This window comes from Callorhinus ursinus, unplaced genomic scaffold (genome assembly GCF_003265705.2).
Source record: "Callorhinus ursinus isolate GAN/ISIS: 27379988/994484 unplaced genomic scaffold, GSC_fseal_2.0 scaffold57, whole genome shotgun sequence".
NCBI lineage: Eukaryota > Metazoa > Chordata > Mammalia > Carnivora > Otariidae > Callorhinus > Callorhinus ursinus.
Genome location: NW_027397119.1, coordinates 8,595,991 through 8,614,379, shown reverse-complemented (window position 1 = coordinate 8,614,379; position 18,389 = coordinate 8,595,991). Strand labels below are relative to the sequence as shown.

Sequence of the window (18,389 nt, the reverse complement as noted above, 5' to 3'; positions counted from 1 at the left end):
GTCCACTGACAGTTGAATTGGTAAACAAAAATGTGGCTTATACATACATTGAAATATTATTTAGCCTTTTTTTTAAAGATTTTATTTTTTATTTGACACAGACACAGCAAGAGAGGGAACACAAGCAGGAGGAGTGGGAGAGGGAGAAGCAGGCTCTCTGCCGAGCAGGGGGCCCAATGTAGGGCTCGATCTCAGGACCCTGGGACCATGACCTGAGCTGAAGGCAGATGCTTAATGCCTGAAACACCCAGGTGCAACTATTCAGCCTTTAAAAAGTAAAACATTTTGATACATGCTAAAACATGAATGAACCTGGGAGACATTATGCTAAGTGAAATCTGTCAGCACAAAAGGATAAATACTATACGATTCTAGTTATATGAGGTTTCTAGAGTAATCAAATTCATAAAAAAAAGAAAGTAAAATGATGGGTGCCAAAGTCTGGGGAGAGAGGGAATGGGGAATTAGTGTTTAATGGTACAGGGCCTCAGGAAGATGAAAATGTTCTGGAGAGAGATGGTGGTGAGAGTTGTACAACAATGTAAATGTACTTAATGCCACTGAACTATACACTTAAAAATAGTTAAAATGGTGAATTTAATGTTTGCACTTTTTTACTGCACACACACACACACACACACAAATTCAGGGAAGAAAGGGTAGAGTGACCTGGCTAAAGGGAGAATATAACTTGTTTAATGCTTCACTGGTAGACTGTGCCTTTCTCTTCCCTTAGAGAAGCCAGATTTTATAAGGGGAGGTTTTCAGGAGGCAGACAGTGAGTGCTAGGTTTGTTTGTTTATAGAGTGTATCTTCAGTTGGTTATTAACAGGCTGCTTTGGCAGGCACTGAAATTTATTTTACAATGGTGGAGTAAACCTTAGTCGTTCCCATAGGATCCTCAGCTCTACCTCTGAGAATTTTAGGCGTCCAACAAACGTTCATGAGTTTAAATGGAATGATCTGAGCGGCCTTAGGTTGTCTTGAGTCTTGAGCCAACCCCACCCACTCCCACCCGAGGATCAAGTCATTTTTCAAAAACTGATTTTAACAAATACGTAGATATCGCTTACTCTGCACCGGTGACCGTCCTAGGGGCTTTTCATATTTCAGCTCATTTAATTCTAATAGCCCTATGAGGTAAGTATTTTTGTTCCCCATTTTACACTTGAGAAAACTGAGGCACAGTGAGGTAAAGTTCTACAACTACTTAAGTTGTGGACCTGAGGTTCAAACCAAAACACGCTGTGGCCCCAGAGCACATGCTTCTAATCATTAAGCTCCAGAAGTAATGTCGGAGACTGGGACTCTAATGACCCTGAAGTGGATCTCAAGGTCCAGAATGGAGAATGGAAATTAGGAATGAAGTTATTCCTTGATTATGATCCTGTCTCTCTGCTCCAACATTGGTTGGGGTCCCTGAGGGCTAATGCTGAAGCCAAGGGAAAGAGCTTGCGCGTTTAAGGTCAAAAAATTTTTGAACCTATGGAATTTCCCTCCAATTCTGAAGCAGCCCCTTAGTGACGAATCAGCTGCCCATCCCACGGATTTTGCTATTTGTACAGTCTCTAGATGATCAAGGCAAGCGAAATGAAACATCTTTAAACTACCACTAAATGACATTGAACCCTATGTAAATCTTTTTTTCTAGTCGTTCCAAGATGCGACCCAAAACGAATCTGCAATTCCGGAGTGGAAACCAGGGGGCGGGCCAACCAGCGACCATTTTTGTTTTGCGGCCGTGCGCTCTCAGAGCATCTTGACTAACAGGACCCCACGGAGGAGGTGGGGCCTATCAGCGCGCGGGGCGGAGTCTGGGAGACGTGATGATTCAAACGGGCTAATGAGCTCGGCTCATCTGGCAGAAACCGCCAATGACCGGGCGTGATGGGGCGGAGCCCACGAGGCCTAGTGTGTTTGGTTGCACCGCGGCTTTGGCGCATTTTCGGCTGGTTTGATTCATCCATTTTGAAGAGACGGGGGAGCGGGGGGCTCGTCTGATTAAGGGGCCCTGAACCAAGAAGCAGCGGAGTTTGAGAAGCCAGCAGTTCGGGGTTCGGCGGCAGCGGCCCCATCGGCCGAAGTTGGGGGGGGTGGGGCGCCGAGCGCGCGGGGTGGGGGGGGTCCTGGTCTTTGGCTTCTCGACTCGGTCCCGTTTCGACAGCGAACATGTCTCGGCCTGTCAGGTCAGTGCGGAGTCCGAGGCCTGGAGCGGGATGGAGGGGGTTGGGGGTGAGTGGTGAAGGACTGGGGGACAGAAGCCTGCAGTCGGCCCTCTCCGGTGCCACGCGCGGCCTCCTCCCTTTCGGGGCCCGCGCGCGCCCTTGAGCGTGGGGGGCCTTGCTGGCGCTCGGGGATACGCGGGGGTGGCGGCCGCGCGCCCATGCGCGCGCTCCTCCCCGCCCCGCGCCGCTGCAGGGCTCCGGGCTGCTCTGCTGCCTCCCCCACCCGCCGAATTGGAGCGGGCGGGGTGTTCCCTGAACCGACAGCGGCCGGAGGGGGAGGGGTGTGAAGTCAGCGCCCCCACCCAGGCCCCACCTCCTCGGGGCCAACCCCTTGGAGCCTGCGGGGAGACCGGCCGAGTCGGACTCGGGCTCGGGCTCGGCTCGCCACCCCACCTTTAAGTGAGGAGGGGCTGAGACGACCGTGTGGCCCCTTGCCCCCTCTGCTTGAGTGGGGGTGGGGGAACTCAGCCCTCTTTCTCTAGCGGACGGGGGTGTTCCATGCAAAGGGGGAGGGGCAGCACTGCCACCCGGCCCCGCCTCTGTCCTCCAGGGTCGCTGCTGGGCCCCGCCTCCCGGATTGGGCCGGGCGTGGGCGGGACCCGTTCTTTTCCCCTCCGGCAAAAGTGAGAGCCTGGGACTGGGCCCTGGAAAATAGTGACTGCTGCCTCTCCCCCAACTCGCAGTTCGGAGCGGGTTAACTGCCCCCCTCCCCCCACGCCGAGCTCGCTGTTTCCCTCCGACTAGAAATGTCCTTCTTCGGGGAAATGTCCCTACTCAGGAAGGTGCGGGTTAACAGCACGACCCAAATCCCGTGTGGTTCTCGTTCCCGCTGCCTGTCTCTACGCTCGCTCGGCGTACGTGTCTCGGATGTTTTTGTAACCCTCTCTTTTCCCCCCCAAATAACCTAATAATAAAGGGACTAGATTCAGGTAACCAGTAGACTTGATTCTGAGAATTTCAACAAGTTTGCTGTTCCCCAGCGGACGGTGGAATCGCCCTTTGCCGTCCTCCTGGCTATTGTATGGAATGTGCCATTTATGGAGGGGTGTGGCTTAATCCACTGTGTTGAGGCCTTTAGAAGGAGAGCTGTTGCAAATAACTGTTACTTTTAATGTAGTGTCCGTGACGCTTTCGATGTAAGGAATCGGCTGCTTCGCATGGTGTTTTCTAGATAAATAGGTAAAGGTTTAGATTTAAAATGTTTTAACAGTTGTCGCTTCCCCTTCTTCATTCCAAGTTTTGTGAGAAACGGAAGTATTTTGACCTAGAGCTCTAAAGAGAGGTTTGGAACCCGGGAAAGGGTTTTGTTCCACACCGTTCTATCTCCTGACTAGAGCATCCGTCTCCAACTGGTGGTGGTATGGGACTGCATACTTCTACGCTCGGGGTGGGCATGAGGAGAGTGCTAACTAACTACCTGACTGCTTTTCTGCCTTCTAATTTCTACCCGCATCTCTGATAACTCACCATCGCCACCGGGAAGAGTTTTGCCCACTTTCTGGCAAGGAGTCTGAATAGATTTTTCAGATTATGTAGTATGCATACTTTTTTTTTTTTTTGGCATGAAAATTGATCATTGTATCCCATCAATTTATGTAGAATATTTTCTTTAGGATCAGGTTAAATAGACAATATCGTAATAAAGATTTGATTCATCTGGATTGGATCTCCTGTCTCTGGAAGTAAATTACTGTGTGGTGAAATTGGACTATTTTTTTCTACCTTTCAACTTCGGTTCACTAGGTTTTGATGACTTTTTATGTTATTGCTGTGACTTTATTATACTCATCTGCCTGAATTTGTGTTCCCAGATTTAGATATTGGAGCACGAACAGAACTTTTTTTTCACTTGAAAACGATTTTTTTTTTTTTTTTAAATATCACCAGGTGGGGATATATTGAGCATGGGTCTGTGCGTTTTTTGGAGACTTCACAACTTTTTTCTTGTTCATTATGTTGTTAAAAGTAATTTTAACTGTCTATTTGCCCCTAATTGAAGAATGAAATTAATATATTGGCTTTTGGGGTCACTTTCATATTATTAATTTTAAAGCAACTTGGTTTCTGATTATATATTTTAGTGACTAAAGTCTCTTTGTAACTTTTTTTAAAGTTTTTAATATACTCATGACCAATAATAAAGCAGAAAGAATGAAACTTGAGTTTGGTGGTTTGTTAAATTTTGCAATAAAAAAGTCCTGTCTTAGGGAAGTGCTTTTGTTCCAAGGTGTAAATGAAGAATCTATATACCTGAGGGCATTTAACAAAAAAATAATGATAGACATTGACCAGATATCAGAATGATCAACCTGTTTAAAAAACCCCAAAAAAAGCACAAGTTGGAAAATGAGTGTCAGCGCATCTTCTTTTCGGGCATATCTCTGCCCTTTAGGGCCTATATATAATTTTGGAGGTTTTTCTGGTGTTCATATTTACTGTAAGTATTATTCATTTTAATACCAGAGCATTTAAAGAAGAGTTAGACGTGTACTAATGGCTACTTGACACCAATTTCCATGTGCAGGGAATGATGAACTGATAAGCTGGAGCAGATTTTTCCATAGATGTGTGCAACACATATAAGTAGTTTTGTTCATACAGTATTGCTGTGTCTACCTTTTACAGCATCTGACTCATTGTATAGAAATGAGAGCTCAAATATTTTAGGCCTTGGGTTCAATTTTATAGCATAAAATAATCTTGGAGCTAGAAAGAAATATAGGCAAATTCATTTTACAAGTGACTTAATGGGGATCTGGACAAGTGAAGTGTTTTGCATCACACACTGGATGCAGAGGTTAGGCCTAGAACCTAGATTTCTTAATTCTTAGGCCTGCTTACCTTCACCCTTTCTGAATAGTAATCACTTTTACCTTCGGCCTGTAAGTATTGATGTTATTGTAGTATAGGGCATTTTTAACTCTCCAAAGTGCTTTCAAGATTCTTGTGAGGAAGGAAGGAAAATGCTGTTACTTGTAAAAGATGAGGAAGAAAAATCAGAGATTTACTGACTTGTCCAGACTTGAAACCAGGCTTCTTGAAATTCAGCTTAGTGTATTCTTCAAAGACCCTCCTCCCTTACTGAAAATGATCCAAGTCATTCAGATCAATGTTTGCTCCTTTCTTCAGAACATAACTTGATATCTGGTTGTTTTTTGTTTAGTACTTGAGATTGCAGGGAATCTTTAACCTTGAAAGTTTAGATGTGAAAGCATAGGTTCATACTGGTTGATTAAAAAATTACTTGAAATGTTTTAAAAGCAGTTTTTTTCAACTCAATTTAAAATAATTTTCAGAGATACTTTTTAACTAAAAGTATGTTTTTGAAAAACTAAAAACTTCAGAGATTTAAGTCCAGTTCCTTCAGTTTACCAGTGATGACTTTGAAGCCAAAGGAATTAAAGTGTAAAAATATTTGCAAAACTAAACTGCGTGAGTTTTAGCTATTCTGCTTTCTACTAGATTTGCATTGACTATATTTGATTCTGCATATTATGTAGTAACAGGTCTACAATCCCTGTATAGTTTGAAACCATTGGGGCCATGTGTGTTTTGGAAGTTCAATTATTTTCAAAAATTTTAAAAGTAATGATGCCTATACTGTGCTTTAAGGGCTATCACCATTGAGTTCTGCAGTAGTACTTCTATAATCAAACACCTTAATATCTCTAATAAAACTGAATTTTCACACTAAAAAAAATGCAACGAAAAGCCCTCATTGTTCAGGTAAACCTGAAACATTTGGTTTTCAGAACTTTTTGAATTTCTAAATTGTGGATTAGAGATTGTGGACTTTTAACAGAAGTACTTTTTCAACCTTCAATTTTAGAAAAAATAAAATCACATCGAAACTCAAAAGAACTATCACTGAGCAACTTTTTTTGTGCCAAATTTTCTTCCAGAAACTTACACATATTTCACATTCTTCAAACAACTCTTCAAGCAAGGTATATGTTATTCCCATCGCATATGTAAGGTAGCTGAGGCTTGGCTAAATTAACTGGCCCAGTTCACCTGTGAAGAGGTGAAGCAGGAATTCAAATCCAAGTTTGACCAAGCCACAACCAATGTGATCTTCCCCGTGAGACACACTGCCACAGGGTGTTATTCTTTCTCATGGTAGTAGCGCATTTTGCCATCTTTGGAAGGGGTTACAGTTCATAATAGGACTTTGTTGGGGAGGAGCAACTTTAAAATGGGGGAGGAGGGTGAAAGAATTTTTTTCGGAAGGAATAGAATATGTGAAGGGGTTAAAGGAAGATAACTTGAATGGAGAGAGAAAAGCAGTGAAATAGCATGACACCTGGGGGGAGAAATGTGAACGTTAGATAAGTGGCATTGCTTTCAGTATGTATACATTTTGTAATACAAGGGCATTTACTCCCTGACTAAATTAAGTGAATAGATTTCAAAGCCACCTAAAGGACACTACAAGAAAATTAATGGACTCATTTTACATACAAGTATAGATGCAGATATGCCAGAGTATTAGCTAACTGAATCCAATGTGTATTAAAAATAAATAGGATCAAGTAGGATTTGTCCCAGAAACAAAACTTAAAATCTGTTACTGATAGGGGCGCCTGGGTGGCTCAGTCGTTAAGTGTCTGCCTTCAACTCAGGTCGTGATCCCAGGGTCCTGGGATCCAGCCCTGCATCGGGCTCCCTGCTCGGCGGGAAGCCTGCTTCTCCCTCTCCCACTCCCCCTGCTTGTGTTCCCTCTCCCGCTGTGTCTCTCTCTGTCAAAAAAAATAAAATCTTTTTTAAAAAAATCTGTTACTGATACATCATATTAAAAGACAAAAAGAGGGGACACCTGGCTGGCTCAATCAGTAGAGCATGTGACTCTTGATCTTGGGGTCATGAGCTCCTGCCCCACATTGGGTGCAGAGCTCATTTTAAAAAAATAACAAAGGGAAAACATGGTATTTGGAAAGGTTCAACACCCATAGTAAAACTTAGTATGTTAAATTTAGAAGGAAAATTAAGATTAATTAAAAATTGGAGATGATTTAATTGACAAATTTACAAACTAAGGTAAGTGGTTGAATTTTTAGTGTTTTAAATAAAACTAATGGGGGAAGGTAACATGGTGCAGAAAGAAATTTGGGGATCAGGCGATACAGGCTCTGGTTTCTACTTAGGGATGGAGATGTTGCACGTCATTAGGAGAATAGTAGCTTGCCTTTATGAAGCATTTTACAATTTTCATAGGTTTCTTTCAACTCTAGAAATAAAATTAAGGAGACAGTAATTTTGAAGAAATTTTGAAGAAAGAAAGGGCAATTGGTTTTATTTATTTGTGCATATGGCCTGTTTTTCCCAGAAGTACAAAACAAGGTCACCACTGTAATGTGTAATTCTAGGACACCATCTCCTAGTCCTGTGAATGGTGCTCCTCTGGAGTTAGTAAGAATTAGAGCCTGCACAGCCAGATGGGTTGCTTTGCAAACTTCGACTACTTGAACTTAATAATAATGAAGCTATTGAGTATGCCATGAAATGTTACTTCTGTTTGCATTTTTAAATTCTCAGCTGCAAAGATAGGAATAAATATGATCTCATTACTCCAGATTATGAAGAAGTAGCTTTTTGGATTGTTGAGACTAGAGCTAGCAGTTAACAGACCGCCATGTTGTGCACAATAGAAACCATTGGATTTAGCACAGGACCACTTTGGTCAAACTGGGGCATCCCCTTGTTTTTTGTTTTTGTTTTTTAAAAAACCTATTTCTATCTAGATTCTGAGAAGTAGAACTGATGGTTGGAGACTTGCATTGCCATATTTTTAGATAACTACTATTCAAATAGCCGTAATTACAGGTCTTTGAAATACTTTAGGCAGAGAGACCACAGGTTGCCAAAGAGTGTTTCTACTGGGTGTTGCATATTTTCAGGTGCTGCTTCGTGCATGTCTATTTTTTTTAATTTGCACCTCTCCAGTTACTTGCTAAGCAGGGTGATCTTCAAGGAGATTTCATCTGTCAAGCAAAAATGACCCAGAAGATGAACTACTTGAGAAAGTAAACATTAGCTCCACTTAGAAATAAAAAATCCACTCTTGCCATTCATTGGGCTGGGATAACAAACATGGCTGGCTGTCTTCCACAGATAAGCTGCAGCTGTAAGACAGATCAATCCTCTTTCAAGTGACTATTGCTTTCCTACTAAGAAATGATTCTCTAAAAGTGGAGACTGTCAGAAACTTTGCTGTTTGAAATTAGTAAAAATGAAGTCCCACACTTGTCAGAGCTAGGTCCTTTTGACTTGGAGAACTCAGTTTACAACTTGAGCTTCAGATGAGGAGCTGCTGGACCCAATTCCACATCCAGCTTAACTTCTCTGCCAAGAAGTAGGACCCAGTTGTGGTCAGACCTGCTGTTAACCCCATTAAACACATTCTCCCTGTGCTTGGAGCCTATCAAGATACTGCTTCATTTAAATTTCCCCTAAAATCTACCTTTCCCCAAACGCTTTTGTTTTCCTTTGTATGGTGAGGTACTCCAAACTTTTAATGTGCCATTGCCTTCATTGTAATGAGTCACTAAACCTGACAACCTGCAGATTTGTGCCAGGTGGTTGAGTTAAGACCACTGGAAGAGTCCACTGAGGTTCCCGAGACACTCTGCTGCAGACAGGACTCTAGGGGGTAGTGTGCGCTTCGGAGGCCCCTTCAGTCTGACCTACTTGAGGTTTCTCTGTCCCTAAGTGCATAGGTTTTACATTAAACTTACATGTTGGGAAAAATCTAGACTTTTATTTAATATTTTATACTCACTGAAATCTGTGTTCGTGACCTTTAGACAAAATATTTTCCTATATGGAGAGAATATGGTGGAACTGAATATTTTTTAGGAATAAGAAGTGTCCTATTAAAATTTATTCATCTGGACTGAAACATTAGCAAGTTGATATAAGATTTAGTAGGGGATTATGACAGTGAGCTAATAAACACCTGTCTGGCTCATCATTCAAAACTCCTTCACTGCCTCCCCTTTTCAGAAATTAGAAACTCCATCCAAGAAACCTAGGAGTGCTTTCCTAGAATGTTCATTTTATTGTACTTAACTGTTTTCTTGCATCGTGTGACATTTTGAATTTTACATTTAGTTGTAACAGAATGATACAAGATAGAGTCAAAGGAGTAAATCTTAGCCAAAAGGAACTTAAAGCTTAAGATGAATGAAACAGTTTTAAGAAGTTACTCTTGAGTTCGGGTATCCTGACTTCTGTGAACTAATGTTCTTAATGTCCTGAGAAAATTTGGCATATGAATAATCTTTGAGGAATAGAAGAATGGAGAGAGACAAATGTCCTAAGTTTTAAGGGAGTAGTGTAGTGATACAGGAACTTTATGTGGATAGGCAGAAACTTCAGTAGTCTCCGTTCTGTAGAGGAGTTTGATTTGTGAACGATCAGGAAGGGAAGGTTTGAGAGGTTACAGGCAACAACAGTGCCCTGTGGGGTATTGGTTCAGATGGGCTTGAGTTGGAAAATTGGCTTTATTATTTGCAATGGTAGGAAAGTTGCTGAGCCTATTTGACCTTTAGATTCTTCAGATAAAATTGAATTCATGTTAATTAGCTCCTCTTGTGAGATTGTGAGATTAAATGAGAATTTAGGTGAAGTGTCTGGTGCATCGTAGTAACTACTGTTGTAATAATTTTAAATTCAGCGTGGGCTCTTAAAAAGCCAGTCTCAGGTCAGTAGTCTTCCTAATGCTGGCTTTCAGGGATATCACAAGCATTGGATTCAAATTTTGTTTTTAAAATATTAGAGATCAAAGTTAAGCAGATTTCTTTAATGCAGGACTTTCAAAGCTTTCACTTGTTTAAGGAGGTGATAATACCCAAATTGATCTGGCCAGGAAATCTTTAGAAAACCTATCTTGACAACAGAAGTTGGGAAAATCTGTAATGAGAAAATTCTTTAAATTTGAAATTATAAGACAACTTTATGCTCTTATAATGCTTTTACTTTTTACTCGCTGTGTTTTATTTTGTGGTTCCTGGGAATATTTCGTTCAGACAAAAAACGTTTATTTAAAAGCTTAACTATCATTGGTTTAAACGAACCCATTTTTTTTTAAATTAGAGTAAAAGAATACTGTAAAAATACTGGGTTTCTCTCTTTTTATACATTTTTTAAAAAGATTTTATTTATTGGGGCCCCTGGGTGGCTCAGTCAGTTAAGCGTCTGCCTTCCGCTCAGGTTATGATCTCAGGGTCCTGGGATCCAGCCCCACATCGGGCTCCCTGCTCGGCGGGAAGCCTGCTTCTCCCTCTCCCACTCCCTCTGCTTCTGTTCCCGCTCTTGCTATCTGTCAAATAAATACAATCTTTAAAAAAGAAAAAAATTTATTTGTCAGAGCGAGAGAACACAAGCAGGGGAAGGGGCAGGCAGAGGTAGAAGCAGGCTCCCCGCTGAGCAGGGAGCCCCATATGGGACTTGATCCCAGAATCCTGGGATCATGACCTGAGCCAAAGGCAGATGCTTAGCCTACTGAGCTACCCAGGCATCCCTTTTTTTTTTTTTTTTTTTTTTTTTTTTTAGAGAGAGAGTGAGTGGGGCGGGGCAGGGGAGGGGCACAGAGAGAATCTTAAGCAGGCTTCACCCCCAGTCCAGAGCCCAACTTGAGACTCAGTCTCATGACTCTAAAATCATGACCTGTGCGGCAGTCAAGAATCGGACCCTTAACTGACTGAGCCACCCACGAGCCCCACTGGGTTTCTCTTTCAACAAAGATTTTGACAGAGCTTCACATGAGGTCCTTGTGGCAAAAATGAAGAAATGTAGGCAGAAAGCTAGTTCACTGTGATGGACTTGGACCTCAATAGCCGTATCCAGAGAAGGCAGATGAATAGGTTTAGGTCAACCTAAAAGAACATTTCCACTGATGCCTTAAAGGACTTTGTTCTTGGCCAGTGTTGATTAAATTTGCAGATAGTAAGTTGAGAAGATAAATAATATGTTGAAATGAAGTACAAAAAGGTTTTAGATCTTGGGAAAAGGAGGTTTTGGTTATTGGAATTGCAACATCCAGTACGTTGTGTGATATAACAGCCCAAAAGGCAATCGAGATCTTGGATTACATTAGTACAAACACAGAGTAGAACAGGAGGTGGAAATTTGTAATCCTGATCTTCTGTCTTCCACATACACCTTTGTAAACCTTATTGTGTTGTTATGATTAGATTGGGGCACTACTTGATAAACTTTACTAAATCCCAGGTGGTATGCAGGGTAGTGACTAGGTCATGAGGATGCTTGAAATAAGTCACGAGGAAGGGTTGAAGGAACCCTAGTATTTAGCCTTGAAGAAAAAAGTGGAAACTGTCCTATGAAGTGTAAGGTCTACTCTGTGGAGGAGGGGTTAGATTTAAACCATGGTAATCCAGGAGGTAGACATGACTTTAGGGGCAGATTTCACCTTCTTGGTGAGGTCATGAGAGGTTCTTAGGATTCCCTTCTAGGGACATTCATCGCTAGGATAACAAGGTTGGGATAAGACTGGATTAGATTGTCTAAGGTCTAGTACTTCTAGTACATATAATACACCTGGTGTCATCATCGTCACCATACTTCCTGCCCCACCACTAGCCGCCAAACTTGGGTAGATTTTATTAGTGCTTAAACTTGAAAAATCAAGTTTTTTAAAAAGATAGGAAATTAGGGGTGCCTGACTGGCTCAGTTAGTAGAGCATGCATCCCTTGATCTTGGGGTGTGAGTTCAAGCCACACATTAGGGGTAGAGATTACTTTAAAAAAATAAAACCTGGGGCACCTGGGTGGCTTAGTCGGTTGATTTCAACTCAGGTCATGAACTCTGGTTTGTGGGATCCAGCCCCGAGATGTGCTCTTCAGGCTCTGCACTGGGCATGGAGCCTGCTTAAGATTCTCTCTCTCCCTCTCCTGCTCCTCCCCACACAAGCGCTCTCTAAGTAAATAAATAAAACCTTTATTTTTTTAAAGATTTTATTTATTTGTCAGAGCACAAGCAGGGGGAGTGGCAGGCAGAGGGAGAAGCAGGCTCCTTGCTGAGCAAGGAGCCCGATGTTGGACTCAACCCTAGAACCCTGGGATCATGACCTGAGCCGGAAGGCAGCCACTCAACCAACTGAGCCACCAGGTGTCCCTAAATAAAATCTTTAAAGGGGGCGACACCTGAGTGAGTCAGTTAAGCCTCTGACTCTTGATCTCAGCTCAGGTCTTGATCTTAGAGTCATGAGTTCAAGCCCTATGTTGGGTTCCACGCCCAGCATGGAGCCTGCTTAATAATTACAAAAAAAAAAAATTAAAATAGGAAGAGAAGTTATTCTTTTGCTGCCATGGATCAGTAACAAATTGTTTTTTGTAAAGGTAAAAATAATAATGACTTCAGAAATCTCTTTTTGCAATCCACTTTTTATTCTAAAGCAGTGGGTCTTGAACTTGTTTGATGAGGTCGCTACACACAAGAACACAAATACCTGAAACAAGTGTCAGGAACTTACTGTTATTTAGATACAATTTTCTCTGATATTTTTGATTTGCTTTGTTGTTGTTTTAATGCAGGTTATACACCAATAAATTCATATCAGGACCCAGTCGTGGGTTGTGACCTATCAACTGAAAAACACTTCTATAGGATCTCATTCATCTGACCAAATGTGATGTTTACCCCCCGGGTGATTAGTCAAAAGAGCAATGTTGGTTATTTTAGGTTTCTCAAAACTCAGATTTCAAATGTGCTTTAAGTGCCTAATGAGGAACTTGTTAAATTCTAGAAAGTTAGCAAGGTAGATTTTTTTTTTTTTTATGCTTCTTCCCTGCATTGACCAGAACTTCTTCAGGGTGAAAATGGAAGTATAGTCTGTTGATGGAGCTTAATAATGTAATAGATTGTGTAAAAGTTTCTCCAGTTTGCCTTGAGAAAATGGTTTTGTGCTCTTCAAGTAGTATAAAGCTTAGGGTGTCAATAATTTAATTATATTCGGAAGTTCTGCTTCCTCCCCAAGTTTGCTTGTTATTGATCTCCATATTTTGATGTGCAGGCTTGTTATAAAGTAGAGCTGGATTATGTGGTTTTAGTTTTCTCATCTGTTAAGTTAAGAGGGTTAGGGGCACCTGGCTGGCTCAGTTGGTAGAGCATGCAACTCTTGATCTCAGGGTCATGAGTTCAAGCCCTGTGTTGAGCCAAGAGCTTACTTTTAAAAAGAGACTGGGGTGGGGGGGTGCCTGGGTGACCCGGGTTGTTGATTTCTGCTCTGGTCATGATCTCAGGGTTGTGAGATGGAGCCTGCTTAAGATTCTCCCCCTCCCCACCCCCCCCCCCCCCCCCGTCTCCATCTCTAAAAAAAAAAAAAAGAGAAGATTCTAATCTTCTCTCAGGTCATTTCAAAGGTGTGATAATTTTCATCTCAAACACTGATCCTTGACTCTTCAGAATGTTGGTTGGAGGTGCCTCATGTTTCAGGAATATCATTGTTTTGGTCTTAGTCACTGTTCTAAGAAAGAGCATTTTGGGTGTAGACTTATCAGTATTTAGTAGAAAGAAATTGATTAAGAGTGGAAGAAAAAAGTCCCTATTGCTTCTGAGTTGCTTGAATTATCCCCATTTGTGCCAAAACCAGATCTTTTCATGTTCTTTGTCTAGCTTCCCGCTTTTACCATTTGCTTTTGCACTTTAACCTGGAGCAAAAGTGGGGACTTCTCATCTCAGAGCCCTCTGGTGATCATTCAGGAATTGGTTCATTGTGACCAAGGTACATTTAGAATCTAGACAGAGAGATCATGTATGTTTTTGAAGTAAGAAAAAACTTAATTGAAGTTTCTGTGTTCCTATCCAGTTGACCTCTTGAACACTGAGTTTGAATTACGTGGGTCCACTTTTATGCAGATTTGTTGAGTAGATACAACACAGTACTATAAATATATTTTCTCATCCTTAGGATTTACTTAACATTTTCTTTTCTCTAGTTTACTGTATTGTAAGAATGCATATGACATACAAAATATGTGTATATTATTGGTAAGGCTTCCAATGAACAGTAGGCTATTACGTGGTTAAGTTTGGGGGTAGGAGTCAAAAGTTATACATGGATTTTCCCTAAGACATAACATACTTTAAAACAGCAAGTTAATCATCATGCTCAGATAATTGAAAGTGTTACTTGTGTATATTCATAATTGCAGTGGTATTCTGGGTGGAACAAATTAGTACTTACAGGTGATAATAGCTGCTCTTTATTGGCTAGCTGTGTAGCTGGCCCTCACGACAATCTTGAGAGAGAGGTGTTGTTATTCCTATTTTACAGGTGAGGAAACTGAAGTTCAGTGAGGGGAAGTAACTTGCTCAAGGACATACAACTAGTAAGTGGCAGAGCCAGGATTTAACCCAGTTCAAAAATCTGTTTTTAACCTTCTATGCTATAGTGAAATTTTGTGTTGTCTTCCCCATTCTAGTTGTTGTCCTAGTTGTCGATGGTCATTTTACACTGAAGACTCAGGCATTTAAGTGATGGTATTTTGAGGAAGTAAGAATGTTTCTTTGTTTTCAACTCAAAGTAGTTCTCATGCCCTTAGACTTATATAGTACTCAAAAATGTGTTTCCATCCCAATATATCTTCTGTTTTTAGTTTACATGGGAGTAAGTTCAGTAGGCGTGATTTCTACCCTAAATAAGGTGAATCTGTAAGGAATGGAATAGTATTTCTACTATTGGTTTGAAGTATCTTTAGAAGGCAGGAAATGAACCAAATTATTATTATAAATCATTATAATGAGTTATTATGAATGACCCTTGTTAATGCAGATCCTTTTTTAAATTATTTTTTCTTTTTCCTCTAACATTTATGGATGGATGCATTCTTTTTTTTTTTGGCCTAGTTATCCTTAGGACAGATTTGCTTCTATATTTACATTTTGCTTTACTTGGACTTTATAGTTTCTGTGATAAATGACATTTATTATGTACATAAGAGAATTCTGATAATTTTGACCATTTGACATAACTGAAGGTAAAATATTTTGTGTTTCAAATGAGGGAGTGGCCTCTGAATTTAATTTTGAAAAATTTAAATTTGATTACTCCTATAATATCAGTACAGTCTACATGGCACTTTTGTTTTTTTGGTAGTTCTGCTTGTTAAAAACTAAGCTAAAAGAAAATGTACCAAATAGTTGCCTTTTTAATTTCTTAGATTTAAAATAACTAGTTATTTCATACGGAGGAAACTAAATTTTCTTTTGTCATTAAGGGCAGTGGGAAATAAGTGTCTGATAGGCTGAAGGCTCCTACATACATCTTCTCATGATACCCTTTCCCACCCTGACCCTTTGCAGATGCCAAGTCCATTTGCTCATCAAATGCATTTCTTGATTTTGGTGTTCTGAATGAAGAAGAGACAACCCCCTGTCTTCAAGAAGTTCACATTTAGTAGGGAAGACAAATTGAGTAGATTATATAGTGTATCAATAGAGGATTAAAGGTGTTGAGAGGAGGCGAGGTTGTATCTGATAGGAGTAGGAGTGAGGCAAGCAGCGATGTAGGCCAAAGAGAAACATGACCAACTGGTATGAAACAACCTGATTGGAGGAATTACAAATTTCCGGGTTGCTTGATTAAGTGGCAAAAGATAAGGCCTTCAAAGACTTGAAGGAGATTGGATATTATCCTCTCAAGTATCTTTTAAAATTAGGTTTCTAACAGAGCTCTTAAATTTGCCCTAAGAGCAAAAAATTAGAAACATCTGAGTGTCTACTTTTTACCTTGCTCTGTGGTTAAAAAGGAAGGAAGGAAGGAAGGAAGGCTGAAAAAAAAGGAAGAAAAATGGGGGGAAATGTGGATGTAAGACCATTGTTACCTTCAAGAAGCTTAGATTAGCGAAGAAAACAAATGGTACAGCGATATGAGTTAAGATGTGTCATACACAGAAGGATAGTTGACCATTTGCAATTGAGGAAAACTTTTTCCTTGAACTTTAATAATAATTTTATTTAAATTTATGGCATAGGGGTTTCTGGCTGGCTCAGTTGGAAAAGTGTGCAACTCTTGATGCCGGGGTTATGAGTTAAAACCCCATGCTGGGTGTAGAGATTACTTAAATAAACGTAAAAATATATATGGCATAACTTTTGAGATCTGTCCAGCAATTTAGGCCATCAGTTCCAGCAGAGAAGGATCTGAGGCCCAAAGAAATTATGTGATTTGCCCAAAGTTCTAGAACCAGAACCCGAGATTCCTATTAACAAAGATTCTATACTTTTTACTATATAATTCCATTCTGGAGTATTCCTTGTGACAGACTAAGGAAGTAACTATCTTAGCAAACTGTTACAAAGTTGTTTATGTTGAACCCACACTTAATCTGATCAGGAAGCTAATAAGCCTGTATGTTCATTGCTCTTTTATTTTTAAAGCCTTAAAGTAGCTAACATGTTTTCTCTTTTACAAGTTAAAAATTCCAGTTTATTTAGTTGCTTTACATATGATAAACCCTTCGCCATTCTGGTTACCCTTCTTTATATAGTCTCATAAAATATATCTATTGGTAGATGGTACCCGGAAATTGTACCATTATTTTAGTTGCAATCCCACCAGCATGGATAAACTAGAATTATTATGCCTGCAATTTCAGAACCTGTACATTAACTATTAGAGATGAATATTTCAAACTCCCTCTTCTGGATACTTTTCTTTTCCTGGTTACATGTCCCATTTTTTTGATCCTAAATAATGCTGAACATAGTCATTATACTGTTTTTCATAGTATCTCTCATTAAAAATCACTATTTTGTTAAAACATAGTAGGCATTTAATTATCAGCCCCCCAACTAGTCTTTTTTTTTTTTTAAGATTTTATTTATTTGAGAGAGAGAGAATGAGAGATAGCACGAGAGGGAAGAGGGTCAGAGGGAGAAGCAGACTCCCTGCTAAGCAGGGAGCCCAATGTGGGACTCGATCCCGGGACTCCGGGATCATGACCTGAGCCGAAGGCAGTCGCTTAACCAACTGAGCCACCCAGGCGCCCCACCCACTAGTCTTTTTTTATAGGAAATATTTTATTCTTTTTAAATTGTGGTAAAAATCACATGAAATTTACCATCTTAACCATTTTTAAGTGTACAGGTCTGTAGTGTTGAATACATTCACACTGTTATGCACCCAATCTCTAGAACTCTTTCTCTTGTGAAAGTGAAACTATACATGTCATTAACTCACTATCTCCTTCCTTCCTGCTAGCCCCTGGCATCCACCATTCTTTTTTTTTTTTTTAATTTTATTTATTTTTATCTTATTTTTGAGAGAGAGAACACGAGCGGGGAGAGGGGCAGAGGGAGAAGCAGACTCCCCACTGAGCAGGGAGCCTAATGTAGGACTGGATCCGAGGACCCTGAGATCATGACCTGAGCCAAAGGCAGACGCTTAACAGACTGAGCCACCCAGGCGCTCCTCATCATTCTCCTTCCTTTTTCCTTCCTTCCTTCCTTTCTTTCTTTTTTTTATTTTTTTAACTTTTTTTTTTAAGATTTTATTTATTTATTTGATTATTTGACAGAGAGAGAGAGGACAGAGAGAGAGAGGGCACAAGCAGGGGGAGCAGCAGGCAGAGGGAGATTTTTTTTTAAGATTTTATTTATCTATTTGAGAGAGAGCAGTGTGCACAGAGAGGGTGGGGGGATCTCAAGCTGACTCAGCTGCGAGGCTCGCTCTCCAGACCCTGAGATCATAATCTGAGCTAAAACCAAGAGTCGAACACTCAACTGAATGAGCCACCCAGATTTTATTTTATTTTATTTTATTTTATTATTTTATTTTATTTTATGTAATCTCTTACACCTAACGGGGACTCAGACTCAAAACCCCAAGATCAAGAGTTGCATGCTCTACCAACTGAGCCAGCCAGGTGCCCCCACCATTCTTTCTGTCTCTGAATTTGACTGTTCTAGATATCTCATATAAGTGGAATTAATAGTCATGTTTTTAAAATTAACTTTCCTAATACAATGGTATCGTTTATTTGTAAAATCAGCTGCTTTTAACAAAACATATTTAGAGCATATTTTATAGTTTTGCATCTTGACTTACCGAGGCGGTACAATGAAAAGATAATTCATTGCTGGTAGACCAAAGAAAAACAGAAGGCAAAATCCCTTAAGAGCCTATCTTTCTACTCCAAAGC

General features: G+C 40.5%; 1 protein-coding gene across 2 annotated transcripts in view; it reads left to right on the top strand.

Moving 5' to 3' along the window:
• The first annotated feature begins 1,937 nt into the window (after nucleotides 1-1,937).
• Nucleotides 1,938-18,389, top strand: part of NUCKS1 (nuclear casein kinase and cyclin dependent kinase substrate 1) — a 28,747-nt gene continuing 12,295 nt past the window's right edge. Inside the window, exon 1 of one of the 2 annotated variants that reach the window (XM_025855094.2) lies at nucleotides 1,938-2,186. In XM_025855094.2, the coding sequence (XP_025710879.1) occupies nucleotides 2,170-2,186 (17 nt within the window). In that variant the 5' untranslated portion in view covers nucleotides 1,938-2,169. The remainder of the gene's footprint in view (nucleotides 2,187-18,389) is intronic. The other variant, XM_025855092.2, reaches the window with a different exon arrangement.